Source organism: Aspergillus undulatus, assembly GCF_047715775.1.
Source record: "Aspergillus undulatus strain CBS 261.88 unplaced genomic scaffold BDV17scaffold_41, whole genome shotgun sequence".
NCBI classification, from domain to species: domain Eukaryota; kingdom Fungi; phylum Ascomycota; class Eurotiomycetes; order Eurotiales; family Aspergillaceae; genus Aspergillus; species Aspergillus undulatus.
In genome coordinates, this window is record NW_027396645.1 from 243,064 (window position 1) to 270,770 (window position 27,707).

The 27,707-nt window shown below is 51.1% G+C and overlaps 8 protein-coding genes across 8 annotated transcripts; 4 read left to right on the plus strand and 4 right to left on the minus strand.

The window, feature by feature from the left end:
- The first annotated feature begins 19 nt into the window (after positions 1–19).
- On the plus strand, positions 20–7,935 carry BDV17DRAFT_151876 (1-phosphatidylinositol-3-phosphate 5-kinase FAB1). The gene is made up of 2 exons (XM_073754501.1): positions 20–7,642; positions 7,693–7,935. Exons 1-2 carry the CDS (start codon positions 333–335, stop codon positions 7,817–7,819), a joined length of 7,437 nt encoding a protein of 2,478 aa, XP_073613470.1. The 5' UTR covers positions 20–332; the 3' UTR covers positions 7,820–7,935.
- An 855-nt stretch (positions 7,936–8,790) lies between these two features.
- BDV17DRAFT_151928 (pyruvate kinase CDC19) lies at positions 8,791–11,057 on the minus strand. The gene is made up of 7 exons (XM_073754502.1): positions 10,751–11,057; positions 10,641–10,685; positions 10,540–10,586; positions 10,407–10,487; positions 9,397–10,352; positions 9,254–9,335; positions 8,791–9,204 (listed from the first exon to the last, which is right to left on the minus strand). Exons 1-7 carry the CDS (start codon positions 10,872–10,874, stop codon positions 8,959–8,961), a joined length of 1,581 nt encoding a protein of 526 aa, XP_073613471.1. The 5' UTR covers positions 10,875–11,057; the 3' UTR covers positions 8,791–8,958.
- Positions 11,058–13,029: 1,972 nt separating this feature from the next.
- On the minus strand, positions 13,030–15,129 carry BDV17DRAFT_269217 (F-box protein). Its single transcript, XM_073758555.1, has one exon. It carries the CDS (start codon positions 15,037–15,039, stop codon positions 13,573–13,575), a length of 1,467 nt encoding a protein of 488 aa, XP_073613472.1. The 5' UTR covers positions 15,040–15,129; the 3' UTR covers positions 13,030–13,572.
- Positions 15,130–15,897: 768 nt separating this feature from the next.
- On the plus strand, positions 15,898–18,141 carry BDV17DRAFT_293430 (uncharacterized protein; the record flags this gene model as incomplete). Its single annotated transcript, XM_073762608.1, has 1 exon — positions 15,898–18,141. The coding sequence occupies one exon, from the start codon at positions 15,898–15,900 to the stop codon at positions 18,139–18,141; it is 2,244 nt and encodes a 747-aa protein (XP_073613473.1).
- A 784-nt stretch (positions 18,142–18,925) lies between these two features.
- On the plus strand, positions 18,926–19,536 carry BDV17DRAFT_293431 (uncharacterized protein; the record flags this gene model as incomplete). The annotated part of the gene is made up of 2 exons (XM_073762609.1): positions 18,926–19,087; positions 19,228–19,536. 2 exons carry the CDS (start codon positions 18,926–18,928, stop codon positions 19,534–19,536), a joined length of 471 nt encoding a protein of 156 aa, XP_073613474.1.
- A 39-nt stretch (positions 19,537–19,575) lies between these two features.
- On the plus strand, positions 19,576–20,271 carry BDV17DRAFT_293432 (uncharacterized protein; the record flags this gene model as incomplete). Its single annotated transcript, XM_073762610.1, has 3 exons — positions 19,576–19,902; positions 19,967–20,055; positions 20,127–20,271. The coding sequence occupies 3 exons, from the start codon at positions 19,576–19,578 to the stop codon at positions 20,269–20,271; spliced, it is 561 nt and encodes a 186-aa protein (XP_073613475.1).
- Positions 20,272–21,534: 1,263 nt separating this feature from the next.
- On the minus strand, positions 21,535–22,387 carry BDV17DRAFT_152202 (uncharacterized protein). The gene is made up of 2 exons (XM_073754503.1): positions 22,074–22,387; positions 21,535–21,930 (listed from the first exon to the last, which is right to left on the minus strand). The coding sequence occupies exons 1-2, from the start codon at positions 22,206–22,208 to the stop codon at positions 21,601–21,603; spliced, it is 465 nt and encodes a 154-aa protein (XP_073613476.1). The 5' UTR covers positions 22,209–22,387; the 3' UTR covers positions 21,535–21,600.
- Positions 22,388–23,411: 1,024 nt separating this feature from the next.
- On the minus strand, positions 23,412–24,850 carry BDV17DRAFT_283217 (RTA1 domain-containing protein; the record flags this gene model as incomplete). Its single annotated transcript, XM_073760321.1, has 5 exons — positions 23,412–23,470; positions 23,883–24,269; positions 24,353–24,398; positions 24,430–24,599; positions 24,691–24,850. The coding sequence occupies 5 exons, from the start codon at positions 24,848–24,850 to the stop codon at positions 23,412–23,414; spliced, it is 822 nt and encodes a 273-aa protein (XP_073613477.1).
- Between the last annotated feature and the right edge of the window lie 2,857 nt (positions 24,851–27,707).

Genomic DNA, 27,707 nt, shown 5'->3' on the forward strand with positions numbered 1-27,707 from the left:
AGCGATAACCCGATCCAGAAGCAACACTCTGCGCGCACTCGATCAACCGACTCGATCATCTTCACCCTCCCACGAAACAGGGCTGTGCCGTCTACTCCTTCGTCTACCGACTGTACTCGAGAAATGCAAAATTACCTCCTGCATGGCTGTTCGCTACAAAGAACCTCTACAAAGCACGGAACGCTCTAGCGTCTCCGCAACAGAATAGCCTCGATGCTCGCCACCGCTTCTTCGAACTAAGCTAGGTGATCGTACTTAGTGGCCTCCGCAGGTCTACTTTCTTTTCTCCGGTCGTGGTTTGACCATTCACCTGTGTCCCTCAAAACACCGAGATGGCTCCTCAGCAGTCACAAGGGACAACCAGTCCGTCAGCGTCCTCCATCTTCCTCCCGCTTGGTCGACGAGATTCGCGCGCGTCACTATCAACACAGGCGGAGCGCGACAGTTTAAACGCCGCGCTTGACCAAATACATACAGCAGCATACCAGTCCGATGCCCTCACTGTGTTCAACGAGTTTGCTAGCCCGCCCGCCCCCGCATCGGCGGTGGATGACAAGAGCATGGCCGATGAGATTCAGGGCGGCCTGAGTGGGTTATATAGTAGGTTACGGACTTCAGTTGGCGGGATGAGGGACATGGTGAGCGGGGTAGGCAGGTCAGCGGAGGATACGAAACGCCCCCCGTCGGAACGGTTGACGACGAAACGCACTTCAGACGCTGTGCCCGTCGAGACCCAACAATATTACGGCTCACCTTTGCCGTCAACACTTAATTCTCCGATCTCAGCGAGCCGTCCGTCTATTCACGAAGAACCTATGGCATCCGGACAAGTGAAATCTTCAAAGGTCTCTTCGAAAGCTGGGAGCATATCCTCCAAGGCCTCCGCAGCTCCGTCAGCCACTGCAAAACCACATAACGTTTCCCTACCGAACCCTGGCAATTCTGGAGCTGTAGATCCAGCTGTTACCGAAGTCCACGTCAGTGCCGTTAAAGAGAACGCTCTTGCCATGAGTGATCCGTCTATCAATCAGTCTCCGCACGATCCGCAAATACAGGAGTTGAGCGGTACGGATAACGAGGATTACCCGCGGACCACGTCTCTGAGCTCCTCAGGCTGGAGTCTACAAAGAACGCACTCTCCGGTTCTTCATGCGAAAGTTTTCAACAATCCCCGTGAAGGCGTAGCAGATGTTGGCTGTGCTACCGGTGGGAGTCAAGTACGGGGAAGCTCGCGGAGACCTGACGCACGAACGGGCCGTGAGGCGGACACAGGCGTTCCCTCAGCTCGAAGGCCAAAGCGGTCTATTGACGGAGTACAAGACGGTGCTCTTCCTCATGACCGAACGAGATCCAATTCTTCAATGTCACTGCAGCCTGATACTTCTGCCACTGCCCCAGCATCCGGAGCAAATAGCGTCAATCAATTTACTAGTGGAGAGGATAGCAACTACGCGGAAGGCTGTACACCTTCTACAATAGCCACGTCCATGTCGTTTATGGATGGAGAAGGCCAGTCAAGAGAATCACTCAAGCCCCGTACCCAGAATGACATCAAGGAGGAGGCACGTTCGACCCGCCCTGGTCGTTTGCCCGGCTATCCAACCTCACAGGTCTCTTCGGTTAGCACCGCTATGGGCTCCCCAACTATCATAACTCCACTTAACACCACTTTCGAAAGGGTGCCCTCTCGAAATGCACAAGGCCGTCGTCCAAATGTCGGCGACGGCGTCGTAACGCAGCTCAGAAGTAGGCTACTTAGTAAGGATTTCTGGATGCGCGATGAAAATGCAAAAGACTGCTTCCACTGCGGCGAGCCTTTCTCGACGTTTCGGCGCAAACATCATTGCCGCACCTGTGGCCAAATCTTTGATTCAAAGTGTACCCTCCTGATCCCGGGTGAAAAGTTCGGCCAACCGGGGTCGATACGTGTCTGCAAGCCTTGCGAGCATATGATCAATGGACATGACGATGATTCATCTGAATTCTCAGACAGCGAGCAAAGTCCTATCGTGGTCAATCCTCGCATCTCCGAGCTCAGCGCCGGAAACAATTCCCGAGTCGGCGCGGACGATGATGATGCAGCATCAATCATGTCACAATCCATCGACAACTTAACGAAAACGCCGACGATGGCGATTCCAGCGACCAGGCGTGCAGGCGAAGGTCATAATCGCCGCTCGGCCGTTCTTGAGATCAGCCCGGATAGACCTTTGGCTAGGCCGACTTCCTCAAGGTCGTTGAAGTCGACCCTGAGTGGGCGAATGGGCCATAAACGCCATCACTCACGTCAGCAAGTTATCCGGAATTTCAAGCCTTATCATGACGACCGAGCGCCCTTTCAGCGACGTCATGGAGATGACTCGCCCTTTGAAACGCGTCTGCCCGCATTCCACAAGGACAACATTATCGATCCTGATCTCGCACAGTATCTTTCCGACGATGCATCGAGTGGTGACGAGCAGCCGAGTATATTGGCAGCGGTATCTGAGGGCCCGAAAGCCGCTGGTGGAGAGCATGAACGCACTATGTTGGGCGGCCTTTTCGCCTCTATGAAAAAGGGACGGTCGACTTTTGGCGATCGAAATGCTCCAGGCTTTGTTCATCCTGGCCGTGAAGTGGATGACAGTAGTATGAGCAGCCTCAAACCCCGGTCATCTCGACGTCGCAACCTTAGTGTCGCAAGCAGCATTCATCGCCACTCACCCAGGGCTTCGAAAGAAGGCATCTTCAACCCATATGACCCCCACAGCTCTGGCCATGCTTTACCCACAAATGTTATAACTAGTGGATTCAAAATGACCAGGAGTTCGTCGATGAGAGGATCAGGAGCTCCGCCAGTGGAGATGGGCAAGGCCAGCTTGCAGCATGTTCGCAAACTGCTGCGACAGCTCTTAGATGATTCTTCTGTGCCCCATCCGCAAAGCTGGGAGACAGCGCTCCTTCCAATCTTGCTCAAGGCGGCCGATGAAGTGGACCCGGAGGTTCAAAGCGGCGATGATATGGATATTCGTCACTATATCAAATTAAAGAAGATCCCTGGTGGACGCCCCGGTGACACCTCCTATGTCTCGGGCTTGGTTTTCAGCAAAAACGTCGCTCTCAAAAGCATGCCTCGCAGCATTGTCCAACCAAAAATCCTCATTATCGCTTTTGCCCTGGAGTATGCTCGCCATCAGCAACAGTTCATGAGCCTGGAACATGTCATTCGGCAGGAACGGGAATTCCTCGAAAACCTAGTCAGCCGAATTTCAGCTTTACGGCCGAATTTGCTGCTGGTGGAAAAGAACGTGTCTGGGTTAGCATTGGAATTACTAGACCGCGCCGGCATTGCAACCGTGTACAACGTCAAATCCTCCGTCCTCGAGGCTGTTTCTCGATGCACGCAAACGCGTATCATCACTTCGATGGATAAGCTTGTTACAACGCCGGTGACTAGCGAATGCGGCAGTTTTGATGTGAAAACTTACGTCTACAAAGGCCAACGCAAGACATACATTTACATCTCAGGTTGCCACAAAGAGCTAGGATGCACGATTGTCCTACGAGGGGGCAATGGCGAGGCTCTTGCAAAAGTCAAACGGATCACCGAGTTCATGGCTTATGTTGTTTATAACCTCAGGCTGGAGACCTGCGTTATGAGGGACGAGTTTGCCCAGCTACCAACATCACCCACGACTGAGAAGAAGCTAGACGAGACAGCACACCAACGGCCACGCTCCTCATTAGCAATGATGCACGAAAGCTCTACCGCTCAGTCTGTCAACCTTGATGAAAACACATCCAGTCAGGAGCAGAATGATGCAACGGATGTGCCCGACGATGTCCCTATGCCGACATACTATGAGGATATTGTTCGAGATCACGAAACGAAACTTCTCTCCGCGTCACCGTTCGTAAAATTCGAGCCTCCTCATTTGCTGATGCGCGCCAGAACGATGGAACGGAGGTTGGCTTACCTGAAACGCCTGCGTGACCAAAGCCTCCACGATGATCAGTCGGCTGACGAGAAGACTAAAAACCTAAAGTTCAGCCTTATAACTCCAGAAATGGTTCACGAGGCGCCCAAGGATGCATCACCGAAAGTCAAAGAAGTTTTGCAAGCCGTCCACGACGCTGAGTACGACCGGGCTTTGCACCACTATGAGACGCAAAAACGCCTGTGGGTATCCTACATATCTGGCACCGTCGGTCTCTTTGACCCATACGCGCATCAAAACATTGTCATTCTGTTCAGCCTTGTCTGCACTACAACGTCGATACCATGCTCCGGACCGGATCTTCTTGCTTTGGAGTTCTACAACGAACATGGAGACGATGCCCTGTTTGAGCCCGACTGTACGCTGGGTCAATATGTTGAAGATATCTGCCTCAATGCAAATGCTATCTGCACGGCCAATGGTTGTGAGAAGCGAATGTATGAGCATCATCGGCAGTATGTGCACGGTGAAGCGCAGATTAGCATTTTCACTCAGCCTTATCCTTCTAAGCTCCGGGGCTACCACGATACGATCCTGATGTGGAGCTGCTGTAAGATCTGCGGCAATGAAACCCAGGTTTTCCCAATGTCCGACAGCACCTGGAAATATTCGTTCGGAAAATATCTGGAGCTCTCCTTCTGGAGCAAGAATTTGCATGCTCGTGCAGGTGTTTGTCCCCATGACTTGCAACGTGACCATCTACGTTACTTTGGCTTCAAGGATATCGCCATTCGTATCCAGTACGACGCTATAAACCTGCTCGAAATTATTGTCCCAAGAACAAGAGTGACCTGGAAAGTCGACAAAGACTTGAATCTCAAAAATGATGTTTATCAACGGAATGAGCAGCGTATTACCAAGTTTATGCTCTCTGTCAAAGCGCGGCTCAAGGCGATCAACGTTGAAAGTGTTATCCCAGATCTCATGGAAGACTGCAAAAAAGAGATTGAGCACTTGACCAAGAAAGTCAACGAGGATCACCCTTTGCTGATCAAGCAATTGCAGGAGAGGTACATGAATTCTCGGTATTGGGAGGTCATTCCGTTGAACAAAGTCATGAGGTCCGTCCAGGAGAAGGTTGTGGAATGGGATACTTCGTTTGCCGAGATTGAGAAGAATTTCTTCCCATCAGAGAAGGACATTAGACGACTGGCCACCCTACAGCTGAAAAAGATCTTCTTGGACAGAGACGCTTCGGTTACGTCTCTTTCCTCGACTGATGAGCAGCCGACGACTCCGACCGACCCTGAAGCTGAACGAAGTCAGACACCTGACGGTGCCCGGATAGTCCGCCGCATGACTCTTTCACCAGAAAAGACTCAGGATGTATTGGCCTCTGTTGTCGAAGAACACTCGGGAGAGAAGAAAAGAGTCGTGTTACCCGAAGAACAAGCCGTCGAAGAAATGCGCTCAGCCGCGCCGCCTCCTACTCCGGGGGCGAGGTCACCAGCATCACAAGAATCTTTCCCAGAAGCCGAAGGTGAAAAGGAGACGCAAAACGTCGAACCGTCGATGTCCTCAGATCAAGCCGATGTAGCTCCGCCGTCAAGTATCGGCGATCATACAGAGACTGCGCCCGACGATAACCAAGGAACCGCCCCAGACGACGCAGATGTTGACCAGGCAAAGGCTACTGAGGAGCCAGACAGAAAGAGCGACGAAGCTGAGCGACCAACTCCTAGCTCACCTTCGACGCCTCAACCCAGCTTCTCGTCTATCCCGAGACCATCTGAAGGCTCCTTCCGCCGCAGCGGGAACGGCAAATCCTCTTCTCCGCCTCTACTACGAGCACGATCGCAACCAATCCAGTCTCTCAAGGAGATTGGAGACACGCTCAAAGGAACCAGAATCGGCTCAGGTAAACTGCAACGATCCGGTGGCACGGTGAGCCCCCCGCTAGACTTCAAAACGAAGAACGCGGATAAAAAACTGTCGGAACGATTCGGCCTCAACGCATTCCGGAATGGACGACTCACACCGGGTCAGTCGTTGATACCTCGGTCAATACCAGCGAAGAAAAACCGTGTCTCGTCTTTGGCCAAGCACTTTGAACAGTTGAGTCGTGAATTCGAAAAAGAGCGGCAACGTGAGCGAGATCAGCGAGCCGCCAAAGGTACTCACTCTCGGGCATACCCGATTGCGTCTTCAAAACCGATTGTCGAAGTGTACAAAAACGTTCGTGAGGCAGTTGAAGAGCGCGAGCCTTCTGCTGAAGGTGACGATCTTCTCTCCTCAATCCCGCGACTTCCCACAGATGATTCGGTCAGGGGCAGCCAGGACTCCGCAAGGCTTTCCACAAGTGAGGAACACAACAAACAACCCCCAGCATCCGAACCAACCGCTCCTAGAGCTGAACCAGAACAGTCTCAGGCTACGGACCAAATGTCGGAGGCTGAGGCTGAAGAAGGGCACAGTGATGAGGAACGCACCTCCACAGATGGCCACCGTGTCACAGACCCGAGCGACGAGCTAGCCAAGATGTCACCAGAGGATGAGTCCATGGATCTCAAAGAACTACCGAAGCATGAAAGAAGTACTCTCTTGAAGCTGCTCACAAACTTCTGGTCTGAGCGGTCAGCCAGTGGATGGGCCCCCCTTGATTATCCCCTTACGATGTCTGACCACGTCTTTGCCGACTGCGACATAATCGTGCGCGAGGACGAGCCGAGCTCATTGATAGCGTTTGCCTTGGACTCTGGTGACTATAAAGACAAACTGGCCAGCATACAGAGACGTCATGAGGAAGCCGGCGAAGATCCACCTGATCTCGAAAGCGGAGTGGCCGGAATGAATGAAGCTCGGCTCGAGCATGCTCTTCTGCGAGAAACTGGCACCCATCTCAAGTATCAATTCCAGGAAGGTCAAGCGAAAATGATGTGCAAGGTGTTCTACGCTGAACAATTCGACGCGATGCGGACAAAGTGCGGAATAGCAGATCGGATCGTGGAATCATTGTCTCGATGTGCCAAATGGGATTCCAAAGGAGGCAAGACAAATTCGCTGTTCCTGAAAACTGCCGATGACCGGTTTATCCTCAAGTCATTGTCGCCCATCGAGACGCAAGCATTCCTGAAGTTTGCTCCGGCCTATTTCCAGATTATGTCTGAAGCTCTGTTCCATGAGCTTCCATCTGCCATTGCGAAGATGTTTGGTTTTTACCAGGTGGTCATAAAAAATCCTGCAACCAACACTGAATTCAACTGGTACCTTTTGTTGATGGAGAACCTCTTTTACGATCGAGTGCCGACAAGGATCTTCGATCTGAAGGGTTCTATGAGAAACCGCAAGGTACAGAGCACGGGTGAGCGCAACGAGGTCCTTTTGGACGAAAACATGGTAGATTTCATCTACGAGACGCCTCTGTTCACTCGAGAACACTCCAAGAAGCTCCTGCGCCAGAGCGTATGGAACGACACCCTGTTTTTGGCCCGTCAAGGCGTGATGGACTACTCACTCATGATCGCCATCGATGAGAGCCGCTCTGAGCTTGTGGTTGGCGTCATCGACTGTATCCGCACATACACCTGGGACAAGAAACTCGAGTCCTGGATCAAGGATCGCGGATTCGCTGGTGGAGGCAAGAATCGACCTACCGTTACCAGTCCCAAAGAATACAAGAGTCGGTTCAGGGAGGCCATGGCTCGATATGTGCTTGAAGCGCCAAGGTCAGTATTTTCTCCGAGTTATGTCTCAAGGCTTAAACTAACTTTATCAGTTGCTGGCACCAATTCCAGTCAGCGCAAATGCAACGCTATGCGCCGATTGATATCCAAGGGCACTTGGACCAGCGGCCTTCCCTGACGGACGGTGATATCGAGGGGGCTGTCGAGCACAGCTTCTAGCCAGAAGACTGTTGCTCATGTACGAATTATGAGATTGAAGAGTTATGATCTTGATATGATGAACATGACATGCATGAATCATGATACGACGAGACACGAGACAAGGACTGGTTCCCTACATACCATACCATACATATGTACAACCAGCCTTTCTCACCTTTACCTCCTGCTATACTTAACAACAAGAACACTCAATAACACATAGTATTACCTTCTCAGGTTTCACATCCACTATAGTAGTTGAAAAGTCCTTAAGGTATTCGGTGAATCTCCGCTCCACCGAATATATTCCGAGCCATCGGCGGAACTCGGGACGCAGCACGAGCCCGGGCTGATGATTTGCCGAGCGTACGAAGCTCCTACGGAGTACCGAGGGAGGATTTTCTTTTCGTAGCTGTTTCGAATGTTTCTTACTTTTTTCTTCTTCAACCTCTCTAGCAGACTGGGTTTGTCGCTGACCTGGTGGCTTGCTTGTTGTGCTGTGGAAGGGAAGGGTCGCGCCTTCCGAATATGGCTTCTGCTGCCGCGGCTCGGGTGTGGTTTGAGGGAATGCTTCTTTCCCCGCAGCTTTCTTTCTCTCTTTTTAATTCTCTTGCTCAAACTCCCTGGGATCCTTCCAGGGTTGCTCGCGGCTCCAAAGTCTCTGTCTTGAGAACCGGAGCTCCTACTGTGCCCTTCACACAAAATGGCGCATCAACTACCGGTCTAAAGGCGCAGCTCACGGCACAGCCATACCTGAGAATGACACACAGCCTACGGCAACGGCTACAGCTACAGCTATACGAGCAACAGAGGGTTGACTGAAAGATCATTATTCTAGCTTTTATACTCATATCGCGCATCATGAGAACTAACGATGTTTGCTAACTAACGCCAAGTCAGGTATTCGAAATTACAGCTATGGTTGCCCCTGTACGGGGGTAAATGCGATTTCTTTCTTTGAGTTTGAGTTTGAGCCACCCCCGCTCGGCGCCGTGACGGCCAGGTACAGGAAATGGAAGTGTCGGAAGTGCCCGCGGGTTGAGGGCACGAATACAATACCAGGGTGTGCGATGGACAGCCTACAGACGCCTGTCTACTTTTCAAGCGCTGTCGTGCCGCTATGCTTCCGTCGAGGAAGGCAATGCTTTCGGACGAATTTACTCAGACAGACCGAGGTTCTCCTCAGCAGGGACCACACGGACGGTGTTGGTGTGGCCCATACCGCCGCGCCAGCCCTGGACACAGACGATGTTGTCGCCCTTGTTGATAATGCCGAGCTTGAGACCGTGCGAGATACCCCACTTGAGACGACGGTCGACATCCTCCTGCCAGATCTTGACATTGAAGTCGGGCTTCTGCTCGGGGAAGTAGAACGGCCAGACGCCGCGGTACAGGTGGGAATACTACGACAAGTTAGTCGACATTTGAAGGAACGAGTGTTACCGGACTTACCCGCGAGGCAACGGGGTTGCGAGAAACCATGATGATGGGGCAGACGGGGCGGTACTTGGAGATCATGCGAGCGGTTTTACCACTTTTATCGTTAGCGACAATCGCGATTATCGAAAGGGAGACCATAACAGTGGATGACATACCTGGTGGTGAGGACGACGATAGCGCCGGCGTTGAGCTCAAGACTGGCGCTGACGGCAGCCATGGCAATCGACTCGACAGTGTCGGTGGGGCGAGGAGCGAGGTTACGGAGCTCATCGAAGACGTTAAAGTGAGGAATGGCCACCTCGGCGAGAAGACAGGTCTCGGACATCATGGTCACAGCCTCGCAAGGGTAGTTACCCTTGGCAGTCTCACCTGAAAGCATGACACAGTCGGCACCGTCGAGGACGGCGTTGGCAACGTCGGAGACCTCAGCACGAGTGGGACGGGGGTTATATGTCATGGACTCGAGCATCTGAGTGGCGCAAATGACGGGCTTTCCCTTGATGTTACACTTGGCAATCATCATCTTCTGGGCGATGAAGACCTTGGGGGCAGGAATCTCGATACCAAGGTCACCACGGGCGACCATGACACCGTCGGTCTCTTCAAGGATCTCGTCGAAGTTGTTGACACCCTGCTGGTTCTCAATCTTGGCGATGATCTGGATCTCCTTGCCCTCCTCACCGAGCACCTCACGGATGTGACGGATGTCGCTGCCGCGACGGATAAATGAGGCGAAAACCATGTCGACCTTGTTCTTGACACCGAACTTGAGATCGCTGATGTCCTTCTCGGACAGAGCGGGGAGGTCTACGTCGGTACCGGGGAGGTTGACACCCTTGCGGGAAGAGATGTTACCGTTGTTAAGGCAGCGGCAGCGCAGGGTCTTGTCGTCTACGACCTCGAGGACCTCAAATGAGAGGATACCGTCATCGACATAGATGAGCTTGCCAGCGGAGATCACCTTGGTGATGTTCTTGTAGTCGAGATACATGTTCTGGTCGTCTGAGGCGGTGGCATATTGTTCGTCGGTGGTGATGTTGAGCTCGTGGCCAGCCTTGATGGGAATGTCCTTGTCGCCAACGGTGTTACCGGTACGGATCTCAGGTCCTTTCTAAATTCCAGTCAGATTTGCAACGCAGCGGTCTGGGTGGCAGTCGGAACCCACGGTATCGAGAGCAATGGCGACGGGGCGTCCGGTCTGCTGCTTCTCGGCTTCCCGAGCGTGGTCGATGACGGATTGGTGGTACTAGACGGGTTAGATTCGATCGCGACCGCGAAAATCACTGGGAAAGAAGTACCTCATATGAGCCGTGGGAGAAGTTCATGCGGACAACGTTGAGACCAGCTATTGAGATTATCAGCGTCAAGCACGGCGGAATTTAATGACGGGCTGCCGTACCTCTGCGGAGGGCGTTGATCTTCTCCACGGAGTTAGTTTTGGGACCTAGGGCGAGCGCGGATCAGTCCAGGCCAATTCATTACTCTTAGATATCGCAGAATAGAACATACCGATGGTACAGATGATGGAGGTGCGGCGGAAGTTCTTTGCGGGCACCATTTCGGTGTTCAGCTTGGAGTGCCACTCCAGCTTCATCCGGTTGCTCAGATGGTCAAGGGAAGAGCTTGCGGCCATTTTGAAAGCTGTCCCTACTGTGAGGATTGAATAGGGTGTGGAAAGAAGATAGAAAGGTAGGGGATGTTGGGGGAGAGAAGGGGGTAAGAGAGGAGGAGGAGCGGGCGATAAGAAAAAAGTGAGAGGGGATCGTCGAGGTTGGATTGGAGTGCCCGGTGAGAGGTTGAGAGAGTGGGAGGGGTTGTGCCCGCCTGCGAAAATACTGTTGGCCGCCCTCGCTGCCCGTGTCCGGTTCCCCGTGGGCCAATTCCATTATTCATGCTTTCGCTCTACAATGATAATGATATTTAATTGCAAATACATATTATCAGGTATGCCGACCTATATGCGGCTTCGCTCCTCTGTCTCTATCTTCATTGCTATTCCGCCTGACGTCAAGGCACCCCGGGCAAGTATCAGAAGACCACCCAAGCATTGGCATGCCTCATCTTTGACGATCTATACTCTGTGAACTGGTTTCTATTCATATTGTCCCCAGCAATGATCCTTCCTGCACTGAGTCCAGCACTGCAACCTAGAGGCAGATCCCACCCACAGCCCTGGAGCCAAGATCGATAGCTCAACCAGAGCTCGCGCACCCTGCCATGCCCTGTACGCTGGAGCCTGTTGGAGAGCATTCCAGCGCGCACTCCCGCAGTCTCCGAGCCTGATTGGTTGCGCTACAATTCCTGTATCGCCCTCCGATCACTCGGTCACTTTCCGCTGAGCGCCGGAGTAATCTGGACTTGAAAAAGATGCCGCCGCCGTCTCTAACCGGACAACCAGTCTCCGAGCCTAGGCTGTTCTAGGTTTAGTGTGTACCTGATACCCAGCCTCACATCCCAGTGATCGAGTCTCCAGCCACACTACCAGCCACCGCTCTATCGGCCCAAAATCATGTGAAGCCCAAGCACCACGTGAGCTGTCACAATGCTGACCGCCTCTCATCTCCCGCGGAGCAGCTGCAACTTGGACTAGATACGAATTAACAGTCACGACTCACAACTACTCTCCATACTCGTCTCACCGAGAACTGAGCTAGATCTACTCTGCAAAACGAACCCTCTTATTGCTTCTTCTGTGGAGATCCTGATTTCATTCCTGTCGATATGGTGGTGCGTTGCGTCTTCTCCGGCTCGAGCCAAGCCAGTGCCTGGCAGCGGCAGCAGCGGTGGTTACTGATCGACTGATTGACTGATTTACTGACTTATTGCATATAGCTCGGTCGCCTTACTCACTATGCTTTTGACGCTGTGCTCTGTACGTCCCTCTCTCTCTTTCGTCCCATGGGATATGAAAGCTAACAACTACCTTCAGTCTCCGCCTTCCTCGCCGGCGTAAAGCGCTCAACGGGTCTCACGTAAATACTTCCCTCCTCTAAACCCAACCAACATCCCACCCCAACCAATTATCCAAAACCGAACTCAAGAGCAAACTCAAGAGAAAAGAAAAGCTAACCCATCCCCCCGTACCGGGGCCCCGCTCAGCCCCAGTCTCAGCTCGGACAAAGTCACCGACAACAAGGAGTTCAAGAAGTGGATCGACAATTACCTGGGCGTTGGCGAGTGGGTGATGGATCAGAGTATTGCGGTTTTTGGGAGTACGAGTTATTTTGAACGGAAGCGGTGAGCTTTTGCATGAGCAGATACGTACGTACGTATCGAGCGACAGGGAATGAAACCAGCGGGACGGCTTTGTGCGATAGGGTTATGGTTATAGGGTGGTGAGGATGGTGAACGAATAGGGGATAAATTGATGGATAGACGGGTTGAGGGCGAATTGATGTCCACTGCTATGGATGAGAGGGGTGGAATGAATGAACGGCTGGCTGTTTATGTCTATGGGCTCGCCGGTCTCTGTACGATGTAGGTCTGCGTCTTCTTGGATCGGCTGTCGAGCGTCAAAGGTTGACGATGACTGATGAGTGAAATTCGCGACGGGTCTGTATCTGTGGTCTGCTGTTGTTTAGGTCGTGCTATGCAAATTGGCGTTAGGAATGCTGCGCTGCACTGTTATTCTTCATTTCTTATACTATATACACAGAATACCATTCATACCATGCATCGGACTGGGTCAAGTCATACTTGTTCTGAATAATAGATTGTATATATACATCAATCGAGCATAGAGCCTTTTATCCCGCCTCTTAGCTAGCATTGCCGTTGGCGTTTTCGATGAGATGGAGCTGGAGATGGAGATGGAGCTGGAGATGGAGATGGAGATGGGATGTAGTGGTGGTGGTGGTGGTGGTGATGATATATATCCGCATAGATACAAACGAGAGACACCACAACCGACTCTAACACCAGAAGGAAAATTTGTTTGTAGATAGAAGAAACCAAAATCCTTTCCGTTCAGAGACATCTCTAAAATTCATTTCCGTTATACGTATCCTATCCATTAGACTCTACCTTAGATAGCGGACCAAAGAGAACTAGATTGACTAACTGACTGTCTCTGTATAAACCTTTCGACGGAAAAACAACCATATAACCCGGCGACGCCGAGAATAAAAAAAGAAAAAGAACTCCAGAGACACCATGACCCATTAAATAAACCACACAAAAACAAAAAGGGAAGGAAATCAGAGCAGAGTAGCTATTCAGATCGCATCGCATCGCGTCGTATCGTAAATCGTAAGTAATCTCCTTCTCATCAACTCGTCCTCGCCAAAAACACACAAGGCCAGAGCCCCTTGCATACCAAATTCAGATCCAATTCAAGTCCTAATAAGCCTATCAATATCCAACCTCCGATAGTAAGTAATATGCCCCATAGACTCCCAATAATGCGCAACACAGTCCGTCGACTTCAGAATAAGCTGCGACGTAATGAACGTGTCGTCTCGGAACCCCAGCCCCGCAACATGCCCTCTACTCCGCACGACCCGTGCGCCCTGGAAGAGCGCCTCGGATGCGATGCGCACTGTTCCGGCCGGCCCGATGTCGTTTGAGATGAAGGAGAATTCGCCGCGCGGCACGTTCGGGTCGCCGGTTAGCTTTACGGCTTTGAGAGTGCCGCGTTGGATTATGGTGTTGTTTGTGGGGTCGTGAGAGGAGGGATCGGGATCGCTTGAGCTTGAGGGGTCGTCGTCTTGTTGTTGTTCTTGGTCTTGGAGGAAGAGGAGGAATTCGCAGCCGTGCGCGGAGTAGTCGCCTACCCAGATTCCTTGATAGGGCTTTTCCTTCGTTGGTGTGTAGAGGCTCGGATCGAGGGTTGAGTAAGTTGAGACTGTCTCGCGCTGTCCAGCTGTGAACATGGGCAGGCCCAGACGAAAGTGCGCCCAGCGCCGGATGCGGAATGCATATTCCGACACCTGGGATAGGGACTGCGGTAACTTATTCCACTCCTCCCAGTCGACTTCAGGGTCCCGGTAAACGCGGTGTTCACTAGGGATATTCGGCGGCGGCCACTGCGTGTCGTCTGTAAGTTCGTCCGGTATGCCGGGCTGGCAGAGGGAGATGGCGTTGAAGATGTATTGCACTTCGATGGGCATGGCCATGCGGCTTTCCGTGTTGAGGTAGCGCCGTCGTCCTTCGGGGTCTCGTTGTAGGAGGAGGATGGGGTCGTCGAGCCATAGGCTGACTTTGGGTTCGAAGGCTTGGATGACCACGTCTGGGTTGTACTCCCATACTTGGAACTTGTGCGAGCGCCGTTCTGTCGTTACGCGATATCCCTCTATTACGCCACGTCGGTTGTCGTAGCGGGTTAGAATGAGGTTCCCTGTGTGTTCTGTGTCTGAGAACCACAGTTTGTGGCGCGGGATGAACCAGCAGGGGTGGTGGGTGATGTAGAGGGTGCGGAAGGAGTCGAAGATGCCGGGGTCGTGGATTGGGTCGAGCAGATTCGCATTGACGAGGTTCGCCCAGAGGAGGTCATTGTTCGCATGCTGGGCCAGTATTCGGCACGTCTCGGAGAGGCGGGCAAGGTCCAGTGCGGGGAGGTAGGCGAAGATCTCGTATAGGATCTCGGGAGGCAGTTGTAGCAGCGGCGTCTTGAGATTCTGCACTGTGACGAGATCACGGCCTATCAAGGGCGGTTGGTCTTCGTCCTCTTTCTGATGGGATGATTCTTGGTCGGGCTGCCCAAGGGGCGGTGGCCATTCCATGAGTGCGACGGCCATCGAGGCTGTTGTGCGGGAGGGGTTGGGTTGCTCAACCAGTGGGTAGGAATGAGATTCGACCATGAACCGAGAGGTCGAACCCCAGGAGGATTGAAGGCAGCATTTGGAGACAGGGCGTGGAGAGAGTCTTTATCAAGAGTTGTGTATCAAAGAAGTCGGGGGCACTGGACTCCTCGAGCTGTGACTGGCTCCCCGCGCATGACATCACCCGCTATGATACCACGTGATCTATATATATATGCACAACTTTTGGCACTTCCATAGACCAGCCTCAGGAGCCTTGAGCTGCCGATTTTGGGCCCAGATTGTACTGGGGCAACTGCGTAACGAGCTCTACACATTGGCTTACTTTTGGAGCGACGTGCTGATGGAGATATCGCCGCCGTGATGACCCCTCTCGTTGTATCTAGGAACGACGAGATACTGATGCGCGGCAAGCATCGGAGATGCCGTCCGATCCTCGCGAAGTCGATTCTCAAAGTCAAGTTCCTGCACGACAATGCTATGGAAACGCGATATCTATTCCTCATAAGTCGCGACAGGAAGAGATACCTTCATTGCCTTGAGCAAGGGCTGCCTGGGCTCGGCAGGTCACCTGACTGCTGCCTTGTTTACATTTCCCGATTGGGGGGGCATGCTGGACCCATCACGCGCAAGGAAGACACGACCGTTCCGTTTAGGGTTGGACCATAATAACGCCACTGCTGTTGTTGATTTGTTGGCTGTTGTTGTTACCTGTCAGGTGTTGTTGTGACTCGCTCTCGTTGCCTGGCCCTAACGGCTTATTTACCGGGGTTGGCCCATCGTGCATCGACCTGCGTTTCATCCGTCATTCAACATCAAGGAGCAGACATGGAAACCAGAAGCAGAAGAAAGAGGTGTGACAGCTCTGGCTCGAGTCCCGCACAGTCCTCTCCCGTGATGCGCGACAAAACTCATTCCAAGGGTGACCCTGCTAGACATTGCGAGACTCCCCGTCCACATAAAAGAGTGCGATTCTCGGACCTGGGGCCAAAGGCACAGAATATTCCCGATTATTCGACTGGTCTCACCCCGGCTCTGTGCCGGACGTCTTTTGATGAGAAAGAGCAGGCGTTGCAGCGCACTCCGAGTCGCGCGTCGCGTCGCCGTTCGACTCCTCTGCCCCGGCGACGGACATCTGATAGTCCAATGCCATCAGCATCTACATCGCCTGAAAAGGCACTGCACTTTACGCCTCTGCGACAGCTTCTGGACACAAGAACCCAGCGAAGAATCAGACGCATAGGGTTGAGCAACGAAATCACCAATCTAGAACGCGAGAAAAAGGCAGCTGCTCGATACGAGAAATCTCTTGAATCCTTACTGCGCGAAAGAGATTTTTTCAAACAAGAACTCGAGGTGGCGAAGAGAGAGAAGGCATCCCCGACAAGTCAACCAACAAGCGACGATGGAGAATGGATGACGGCTCAGGATCGTATTCAACATTTGGAGGCTGGTAATGATCGATTGAGGGCGCAGCTCTCATTCTCAGGTCAAGACAATGATCATCATACAGCATGTGACAGTGATACGGATACAGTAGATACAATTATCATAAACGACAGCGGCTTTGGAGGAGACAGTATATTCATGTCAGACTCACCCGACCTTCGCGCAGCGGATATCAATCATTCGGTCTCAGACCAATTTGCGCTCGAGCAGACGGAGTCAGCGGACGCTTCCGTCCAAACAACGACTGAAGTTGACACTGATCTTCTTGCATTATCTCGCGATCTGGAAGCTGCCGAGAAAGCGAAAAGAACTTTGTTTGAAGCATGCCGCTCGCGTCTCCACTCACTCGAGGGAACTGCTCTTGAGCGCCATCTCCGTGAACGCTCACCTCCTCCGGACTTTCTCGACGACATCGTTCCCAGCTTGGTGCAGACTCTTGCTCGCACTTCCGACGCCACGCAGACCTTGAGTGAGATCCATAACGAACTCGCAGGTCTAGGATTCGCGGGTGCAAGTGCATATGAGAATATAGAGGAGCTAAAAACTCAATTCCGAGCCGCACGTCTCGGCCTTGAGCGCATACTTCCGGGAGAAACAGCCAACGCAGGCTTGAACGATGGAATATCTACTCTCGGTGCACTAGTGAAGCGAGTTGAGACGCTCGTCAAAGACCTCGGCGAGGAGCGCACACGCCACGAAGGCTCAGCTGATCGCGAAAAAGCTCTGCGCGGGCAATTCGATACCCTTCTAGTCCGGTATGAGTCCGCAACAAAGAAGATACAACACTTGGAAGAAGCTATTGCGTCTTCCGCGGGGGATATGCTGCACACGAGAATGCGGATGCAAGAGCTCGAACGCGATGCCGAAGAGCGAGTGATCGGCACAGACAGGCTCAACGCCGCTCTGAGCAAATATCACGATGATGTCAAGGGTCTGGAGAATATTGTGATCAGACTAGAAGATGAGAAAGCACAGCTGGCCGAAACTCATACCCAGCAAACATCGGAATTACAGCGGAAGATAGCCCAGGAAGAAGAATCCCGTCGCGCAGCCAACGCAACCATCGCTGAAAAGGAAAACCACATTCGCAATCTGGAAGAAGTAATCGAGCAAAACAGGATCCAAGTCTGCGACCTCACAGCAAAAATGGAAACGATCGAGCGCCAACGCCTCCAAGCATTCGAGGCTATGAACAAAAACAACACAGAGCACGAGCAAGAACTCGGCCTCATGAACGTCCGCATCGCCGAACTAAACACAGCCCTCGAAGCAGCCAGGACCGAAGCCGAAAAACTCTGCCTCAGAAACACCGGCCTGGAAGAGCAACTGCGCTTAGAAGTCGAAAACAGAGACGGCCTGCTCGATACATGGGTCGCCGAGCAGACGCGGGCTTACGCGTCCATGAAAGCTGCAGTCAGCGCTGAGCGGCGCAAGGCTAAAGTGCGCGCTGCTAATTGGGAGTTAAAGTCGGATGAGCTGCAGTCGGAGGCTTCTGGGATGGGTATCGGCGTTGGTAGTGAGCCCATCACGCCTGTTAGTATGACGAGGTTTGTGGATGTTGAGGTTGGTCGGGGGAAACATCGGCGGAGGCTTGACAGTGGGATTGGGGTTTTGACTGAGGATGAACTGGAGTTGGAGTTGGACGGAGATGTAGATGTGGATGTGGTGCCTTCTGACCCTGTTGATCTTTGAATTTGTGAAATCTAACCGTGTTTCATTTGTCCTTGTTCTATGCCTATTCCTGCTCACCTAGACAATTGCTCTTTGGATTTTCTCGATGGTCGCATATGTAGGGCGGGGAATGTTTAAGGTAGGCCGTCACAACGTATTAGCACATCGAGCTCCCAGACATTGCACAGCGTGCCTCGGATGAAGCGATGTCCTTCATAAACTCGTCGTCGCTGACTCGGTAGATGAGCTGAAACTGCCCAGTTGACCAAACACTATGGTCACTTGTCAGAAGCAAGTTTCCGTCATAACTGATCGCCATCGAGGTTGCAGTCCAAGAGGGTCCCATTCTGACTCGACGTCTCAGGCTGCCACCTCAGTTCTTCGGCTGAGATCCAAGGATCCCAGTCTCGCGACGAACACATCGCTGTGGCGGCACCCGATGGGACTAGCTCGCCATACATAGACTGGCCGGCCGCGCCGTGCGATGGCAGCTCTTTTCCCGTTGGGACTAAACACCATAAACCCGGGGCAGCTGCTTGGCCCTTCGATTGATGCGTCATATGCGTGGCAAGTCCACTCCCTGCGTGCCGAGTCTGAACTGACACAGTGAATGGTGCAATCGTCATACGCGATGAGCAGTTTCGTATCATCACAGTCGAATTGCGACGCCATGATTTGGCCCTAACTGGACTTCTCGGAGAATTTCGTCTCCTGTGATGATATCCCAGACACGGACTGTGCGCTTGCCTGCCGATGCGATCAGATTCTTGATCTTGCTTTCCCTTAAGACCGTCACCCAGCCACCATGGTGAAGGCGACGAACTCCGCCACATGTCTCAGCATGCCAAACGACAAGAGTGCCACTCCTACTGAGGAGAATCTCAAAGAAATTATCCCCGATGATGTGCTCCCTGTGGAGGATATCGCTTCTCGTTCCAATCCTACGGCAAGTCCCTGTTGGGAACATGTGTGAAGATCACAGCCCAGCTGCCCGACGCCGAAGGTGAGTACTGTCTACTGGTAGGCAGCAGGCAGTATCGCGCCTTCCAAAAGCTCGCAATGCGGAATACAACCTTGTGCTGATGTCGATGGGACGACAAAAACCAGATCAACAACGGTCCCCATGCTGCATTCCTGGCCTCCGGCAAATACGAGTTCATGAAAGCGATAAACGCAACTCTTCCCAGTATCGCCCCAAAGCCCTGGGCCTGGGGCAGCTGCAAGCAGGACCCATCGCACTACTTCCTCCTCGTGGACTTCCGGGACGTCGGCGAGCAACCGCCCGACCCCGCGCGCTTCACCGCGCGCCTCGCAGAACTGCACAGAAAATCCATCCCCTCGACCGGGCGATTCGGCTTCCACACGACTACATGCGTCGGGATCCCGCAAGTCACCGATACCTGGGAGGAGTCCTGAGCGAGGCTCTACCAGAGGCAGCTGGGGCATATGTTTGCGATGGACGTTGAGAAGAACGGACGGTGGCCGGAATTCGAGGCGCTGAGCGAGCTGGTTCTCGAGAAGGTGGCTCCCCGGTTACTGGAGCCGCTGCAGAGCGAGGGGCGGAGCATCAAGCTTTGCCTGGCGATTGGAGATTGCTGGGATGGGAATACGACGACGGACATGGAGACTGGCGAGCCGTTTGTGTTTGATGCGGGCTCGTTCTATGGACATAACGAGTACGATACTGGGAATTGGAGGGCGCCGCGCCATCAGCTGAGCAAGAAGGTCTTTGTGCGGAACTATAAACGACGTTTTGCGGCCTCCGAGCCCGGTGAGTCTGGTGTTCTTATCTTTTTCTTCTCTCTTCTTGCTCTCGGGACCATAGGCTGATAGATCGTTTAAAAAGGATGACTGGGATGGCAGGAATTCCCTCTATTCTCTGCGCTTTAATACGGCGCATTCCATTGTAATGCTGGGGGGTGGTCAGCGCGAAGCGTATGTGACACCCAGCATGAGTCACAGTATTGCCACTTAGGGTCGCAAGTCTGACCTTTATGATCCGCCAGGGAGCGCTTCGGCGCAACGGAGCCCTTCAGCCTGACAATTGCAGGAGACCGATACTACGTGATCACCTCGCCCGCGGAAACTCGCCCGTTCTTCGCGCTGACGCATCTCCTGGAGGGCTTGGAGCATGACGAGGGTAAATCGTGATGTTCTAACGAAAGTGGATAGAAGACCAATGTCGCCGTTAGTGAGTAGATGCGGTCCAGACAAGAACACCTCGCTTAAACTATCTATATTTACTTAATGCCCATACCGAAAGATATATACACCTGCAATAATGGACATTACATCAAGGAACCTTCCAAGCTACACAGCTCCCTTCCAGATATACCACGGGGAAGCGCGATTTTAACTAGTCCTGGGCCTTGGGGCCTTGGAGGCTGTCATATACTTCTCAGGAAGGCTTGGGAAATCTCGAATTTGGCTGCTTGACTAATTCGCTTCTGGGAAGAAGTGGCCACAATATCCCCCTCGGGGAAGTATATTAATCCAGGCAGTAACAATGCGTGTTTCCGTACTAGCGAGAAAGCTCCCTTGTATCTACGCAGTCTAACGGATACTACTAGTAAGTGCGTAAACTCCATCCGTACCCCCCGGATTGCTTTTCCCTGAGTATGGAATATGGACCGATGTATGGAACACATCAAGATCGGCTGAATCATGCTAAACCCTCATCCCCTGTCGCTGACGAGTGTTCTCACTTTCCCACTGCTATTGATTTTGTCCATGAGCCGTTGTCAAGGGTGTATCTGCCCCCACGGAAAATTTCCAACTCTTTCTGTTCAGCAATGATATGCTTTGCGATATGAATAAACTACCTAGGTCGTCTTACTAGGTCAGAGACTGTAGCACTATCTATCTAATTAACCATGCTGTTTAGTCTAAAGGCCATTGTCTGAGGAAACAGTGCCACCCCTGGGTAGATAACATGGATATTAGAGTGCCTATCCTGAACAGTTATTCTGAATCCAAGATAGACTGCAGGATTATCTTCTCTTGCTCCAGTCGCCCAAGCTTCTAGATGGACTTTACCAACAGGTACAATCTCTACCTGCGCTAAAACTCCCTCTTTGTTGTCTTCCTTAGAATAGCCAGACAGAAAGATGCAAATAGTACTATAGGCATTAAAACTAAGACCAGGCTTTAATACATTTTTCTTTTCACGTTAAACCTAGGATATAATCACCTGCTTAGCAAGCTGAAGGAGAGGTCTCCAGAGCCGACGAAACACCTAGAGCGAAACTAAATCGCTGCCAGAAAGAGCTATCTGGAGAGGAGAAAGGAAATAGACAGATTAGAGCTTTGGTACCGGGAGGTAAGCAGCGCAAAAAAAAAAAAAAAAAAAAAAAATATTAGAGAAAGAATCTAAGGCGCTTTGGGACGAGCTTCTTGATTTAAAGGATCAAATATTGATGCATTCCGGGTGTGATGACAGTAATATCAATGTATACTTGGGCCAAATTGCGAAACAAGCTTTCAAGGACAAGACAGCAATGACTGTGGCATTTGCCTAGAAATGATCAACATCACCTTGAATTTGTGTTCTGAATAGCAGTCTGAGTTGCGGCGGGTCCCCGGTGGACTCGGGGCACTCTTGTTTGGCGGGAGAGCGAAGAGAGAGTCTGGTTGTGAATGAAGTTGGAGCAGGTCGGTGGTTGGGAGTGGGAATTTGTTGTCCGAAGGGGAGACATTGAAGGAGTCGGTTTCCTCAGCCGGGAACGATGTTATATCGGGTACGCGGGCAATACCAATGTTGAATGAAGGTTCTTCGTCAGGTGATGAGATGAAACGACCACCTGGTAGCGCCTATATTGTTGGTTGACATATTAGTTTTTAAACCAGAGCTCAACTACCATACCATTGAGGTATGCATTCCGCGGGTACAAGTCATAGTACGCGGTAGGCAAAGAGCCACCATTAAGTCCTGGAACACTCTGAGAGGCACAAACCGGAGGTCTGAGAACCATTACCTGCGTAGAAGGCAGGCATGTCTCTACTTCCCCTGTGTAGCTGGGAATATACTCTCTGTTGAGACAAGCTTCTGACAGTGGACTGGAGAAAGGCACGTTAGCCACCAGCGTCATTCCGGCCTTCTTCTCAGGGCCAAAAAAAATCCATAGCCATTGGATTTAATAAGAAGCAAAGTGCGTGGAGATCAGTCTCAGTGTTCTTTTTTGCTAGCTGGTTCGTCATCCGCTATATTTGATACTTTCTTCTGCCTCAGTGACATAATGCGTAGTATTATTTGTCGGGTGGACCTCTGATTTCCACGGGTGAACTACTGGATGAGTTGGGAATGCTTCGTCATGAGTAAAAGTCGAGTATTGCAGGCACTATTCTGGAAGCCACTAGTAAGTACCGACACTGTTGAGATCGAACCCCTTATTTCTAACTATTCAGGGGGCAAGGCTACAACCCAGAAGGTTCAGGAACAAACCAGACTGGACGAAATTGCCGAGGGCCATGGGATGCAAGTACAGTGTCTCTTGGATAAAAATAAATCTCACAGGTCCTGAATGTGGCACTGACAAACTCTTGACTACGCGGCTCTTCTTTGCCATAGCCAGTCCTTTCACCATGGTTCAACTTCGAAAACTTCTAGACTCGAAGCGACGAAATAACAACCCTCTCTATTCCAGAAATCGATTCTATTGATGGTGCTCTGAATGTCCCTTGCATATCGCCAGGATCCACTTTGATTGCTTCTATCCGAACGAGGCTTCACCTAGTAGACCTCGTCGAATCGTATAAGCGAAAAAGGATGGAGTACTTAGCAAGGCAATAATCTAGTATTCACAGACTCTGAGAGTATTGCTCATATTATGTCTGAGAGATTCCTGTTGCTGGAGCAGCACACTCCAGAGTTCAAGCATCGACATGACAATCTACGACGTAAACTATATGAAAACAAGAACTAGCATATGCTTGCTCTAGAGTTTGGTAAATCAATTATCTATTTTAGCCCAAGCGAAGGGGAATTCGAAACTTGAAATACTACGCATGCCATTCCTCCATGATTCTATTATACAAGCTGACCTGTTACTTTCGAATAGTACAGGAATACCACTTTGACAATTTTATGGAAGCACTGGGTGGAAAGCGTGGCGGCTTTTTCCGAAAGTGTATTGAAAACCGAACGGAGTATTAAGAGATCTCTCAAATTTGCATCAGAGTAGTTAATCAGCTCTGAACCTTCGTGTCAGGAGGTTAAGGTAGGAATCTCTACATAGAAGGGAGCCGGGGAATGGACCAGCGAGGAAGCGCACGTCGTACTCGTACATTTCCTTTCACGTATATCTTTCTGCGTCGCTGCCGTTTCCGGCAAGAGGAGTAAAGATCGGCCATGCTTGTTGACAAGACCCACTTGACAGCCATGGGGTTCATGACTCGCCGAATTTCTTAATATCAATTGAGGGCATATACGAGTACGCTCTTGGCATTCCTAGTGCTCTCCACCAATGATTCTGCACCTAGCTGTTCCAGCAAGCGATACTACATACTCAGGGCTGCGGCCCGAGGGTCTAGAGTATGTCGGATATGACCGCAAAATCTGTGCGTACAACAGCGATAGAGTGTTTTCCACACCGGTGAGAGATTGCTGCAGGGCATGCGTCGTATACTGTGTGCTTAATAGAAAGAAAATATGAATTCTATAGGGAAAAATGGTGTACATCTGCTCAAGGAGCAGGTTCTACATACCTCCTACGAGGTTATAAACTAGGTGCATATGTTCGCCAACTCCGTGTCGCTTATTTTACAACCCGGAGGGCCCACTGCCCGGCTTGGATGGAAGATTGCGAAGACGACCACCACCAGAAGCATGAGGAGCGCGTCAAAGACGTATGAATAGGCTTCGTGGCTCATCAAGGTGCCCGTTTGTCCTTGAATGTATTCGATTACCCTGTAGACGCATCGGACCATTATCAACAAGCTCGCAAAGTAGAGAACCCATAGATATTGCTGCCAGTTGAGATGGGTGCTGAGCGACGCCGTGGTGGGATTTTGAGTAATCCGCCTGTGGAAGATGACTGCCACGATGACAAAAAAGCCGAAGAAGAGGATCTGCACAATAAGCCCGACGATGATGATGTTCTCTCCCCGTTCCTGGTCGCTCGGAGACTTGGCCTGGGTGAGCATACCACCACCTCCATGCAGAGAGACGGCAAGTCAGCTAATACTGGATCATGCTATACAGCAATAACCTCCTTCTGTATATGTGTGTACTCACCTCCACTTTGTATCAAGAAAGCTGCGAAATCTCCCGGAACAAATATCTTGGTCAGCCTGGATGCTCGGATGAGGGACCGTGAACCCCTCAGTCAACCGGATAATGCGACCGAAAATCATATAAATCGAGGCCGCGAACAAAGACGACGCGAGCAGAATGAGGACACTTTGCAAGGCATAGGGTGTTGTTTCGTAGTCAGGCGCCTGGTTCGCATTGACTGCACGCGCGGCGTATCCGATTGCTTCGACTGATGAGATAAAACACGTTAGACAAGATTTTTTTTTTTTTTTTTTTTTTTCGGCTGATGGCAACTGGCCGTTCGAGTGGGATATACTCACAGATAGCACCGATAATAAATGCTAGGAGAAACTTCATCTTATGCTTGAAAGCGAGGAAGCCATGGATGAAGGTCCCCGCGGCGAAGGCGACGATGCTGACAACGGCCAAGGCGAGCGATGGAGTGTAGCTGTAAAGAATATATTCCTGCTTTTGCGACATCCTGGAAAGCAGGAAATTGAAAGATCAACCTAAGGTGACTGGTATCGGATATAAAAAAGAAAAGAATTCAGGAAAGGTAAAGTGAATGAGCGCGAATGTTGGGCATCTTAAAACTGGTCAAGTCCAAGGAACCTCGACTCTATATAGTTGTCACCATGCCTCCCATCCTCACACAGAGAGCTGAAAATGTACAGGAGCACGCCCTAAATTATCTCTGGACCACATGTTTTACCTGTATGCCCCGCTGGGCCAGCGAATAAGGGGTGACTTACCTGATGATCAACAGATCACTTTTCCCACACTATAATCATGACCAAAAGAGTATAGTGTACGAAGCGTATAAATGGAAAAGAATGAGAAAAAGAATACAAATAGCCTAAGAATACTTACGACCCGCGTCGACCTAGAGGCATGGACCAGTTGTTGCTACAGGCTGTTGGGTAAACGCCATAATCTCAGGAACCACGCCCAAACAATAACAAATATAGAAAAGACTTGCAAGGTTATTCTCTTTATTTTTTTCCCCTTCGAATCTAGTGGGTGGTTCCGAGCCCAGCGTATCAGCTTCTCATTTCTTCGCCCTGGTTGGTGACAATAATTGCAACAATCAGTCTTGCTGCTTAGGGTTTTCTGGGACGCCAGTACAGTAGTTCATAAGCTGCCGTTGCCGTCAAGCACCGATCCATAGCATCTGTGTTCAAAAAAGCGATCATCCCTTGTACCCATCTTCTTGTGCTCCTACTCTTGTTGCTAGTCCAATATCGTGTGCTCTACATCTCTTCTCGAATCTCTTTTCCACGCCAGAAATTCAAATAATTGAATCATACCTTACCAGTGCTTAGATAGGATGGGCTTTTCTAATACGGAGATCATGGTCATCGTGATCGTGTGCTGCCTGGCCGCCACAAACATGGGTGCTGCGCTAGCATCCCACTTCGCTCCGGCAGAATCAAGAGGCAGTGTATTCGATATGACTATCGAACAAAAACAATACATGCGCGAGGTGAGAAGAAAATACTATGCCTATTTGCTAGAAATGAGAGGTACGAGAGTCTATTCACGATTTACCTACACTCATGCTCCAACTTGGAAGACAGGATCTGTGCTAACAAGCTTTTCAGGAAGCCGGCCAATCCTCCCAACCGCTGCGTCACGGAGTGGTTAGCTGTTGCGCACTACAAGGATCAGACCAGGTTGAAGTGAAAACTGGCAGAAGAAACTCCCTCACTGGAATGCTCTTTGCGCCAAATGGTTCAAATCGTTTGCGATGCGTACTGTACCTTGTATCTGAATCTCTATCAAGAGATCCAGCGGTTGTGTAATATAATAGTGGATTCGACATCAACACGCCCTCCCCAGGTTAGCAAGCACAGGCAATTTCCACGTCTATCAAATAGCAGTGTTCTTGGCAGCATTTTGAGAACCAGGCATAGGGATAGCCCCCTGCTGCCTCTGAGGTTTAAAATTCGGAAAAGTTCCGATGAATGAGTATACCACCATAAAAAGCTGTCGAGACAAGCGTGATCGCGGCCAATCTGGGATTGCAGTCTTTGTAGAAAAGTGAGCGGTACCGCCCGAAACATTTTAGATTGGGCAATGTGGACAAGCCGTATCCACTTGCTTTCCTCCAGCAAACGGCACTCGTCCTGACACACAGGCAGCTGAGTGCGGCCCCAACGCTGCAACTCTGTTCTCGTCATCATCTTCTCTCCACCCCAGAATCAGTCCGTGCGAAGCACCACTCCCAGCTGGGCGGACAAGCATCGCGCTGTTTGCCTCGCTCATTACAGCAATAGCAACTTTTTTCTAGAAGTCAGGGCTAGTTTCGAAATGCCTTCGAGGCGTCATCATAAAAAGTCCCGTCATGGCTGCCATGAGTGCAAGGAAGACGAATCAAGGTATGTTTCTATGGAATAGCATTTTATCCTTCTTATTGCTCTAGTTCTTCATCGGATTTCTTCAACAGGTTCTACGAGGAGAATCGAGGTTGCCTTGAGCAACATGTCGAGGAGCGAAGAGGCCACGAGGGCCATTTTCCTGTGTGTTTTCTCGGTTTCGAGCCGATTCATGGATATGATGGACCAGCGACTGCCATTTGCCATGGTGATCCTGGCCCACTACGGCGTGGTGCTGTGCAATATGGGGCGGCGATTCTGGTGGATGGGTGAATGGAGCCCCAGGATAATACAGGAGGTCCACGGGAGCCTACCCAAAGAATAGCGGGGATCACTTGCTTGGGTCGGCCATGCAACGGGGTTAGAAATATCTGCCTAACTTTTAGCATTCCATTGCACAGGCTACGTACGTCTTCTCATATCCTAAGGAATTATCATATTGTACTTTAGAGTCTATCGGGTAACAGAGTTGATGACATACTTCTGCAACAGAGTTCCTTCCGCGCTTCTTGCAATATGTAGCACCGAGAGTGCCATGATGCCATCCATAAAGAATGGATAAGACAGCCCCTCCTTGGGGATGATGTTCATAGCTAACCCAGCAAAAGCTCCTTCAACAAACCGGCGCGTAACAACTCTCGGCACAATGAGCATCTGCGCGACGGCGGTGAATATCCCTTGTGAATAGAGGATGACGCTTATTCGCCGCTTCCATGCTGAGTCTATGTATAAATTAGCTCCCTAATCCTAACCCTAACTCGTGACCTAACCGAATTTTCATTTTTAGCAGCCTCGAATATCAACCATCATCACCTGGGCGAGGTAGTAGTTCGTATAATCTCACCTCGTGCTGGAAATTGTATGGTACCCTATGTTCGAATACGATGCTTGAACGTCAGCGGGCTATGTAGATCCAATATCAAGGGCCGAAAAGGTTCACAAGGACCTCACTAATGTCATGA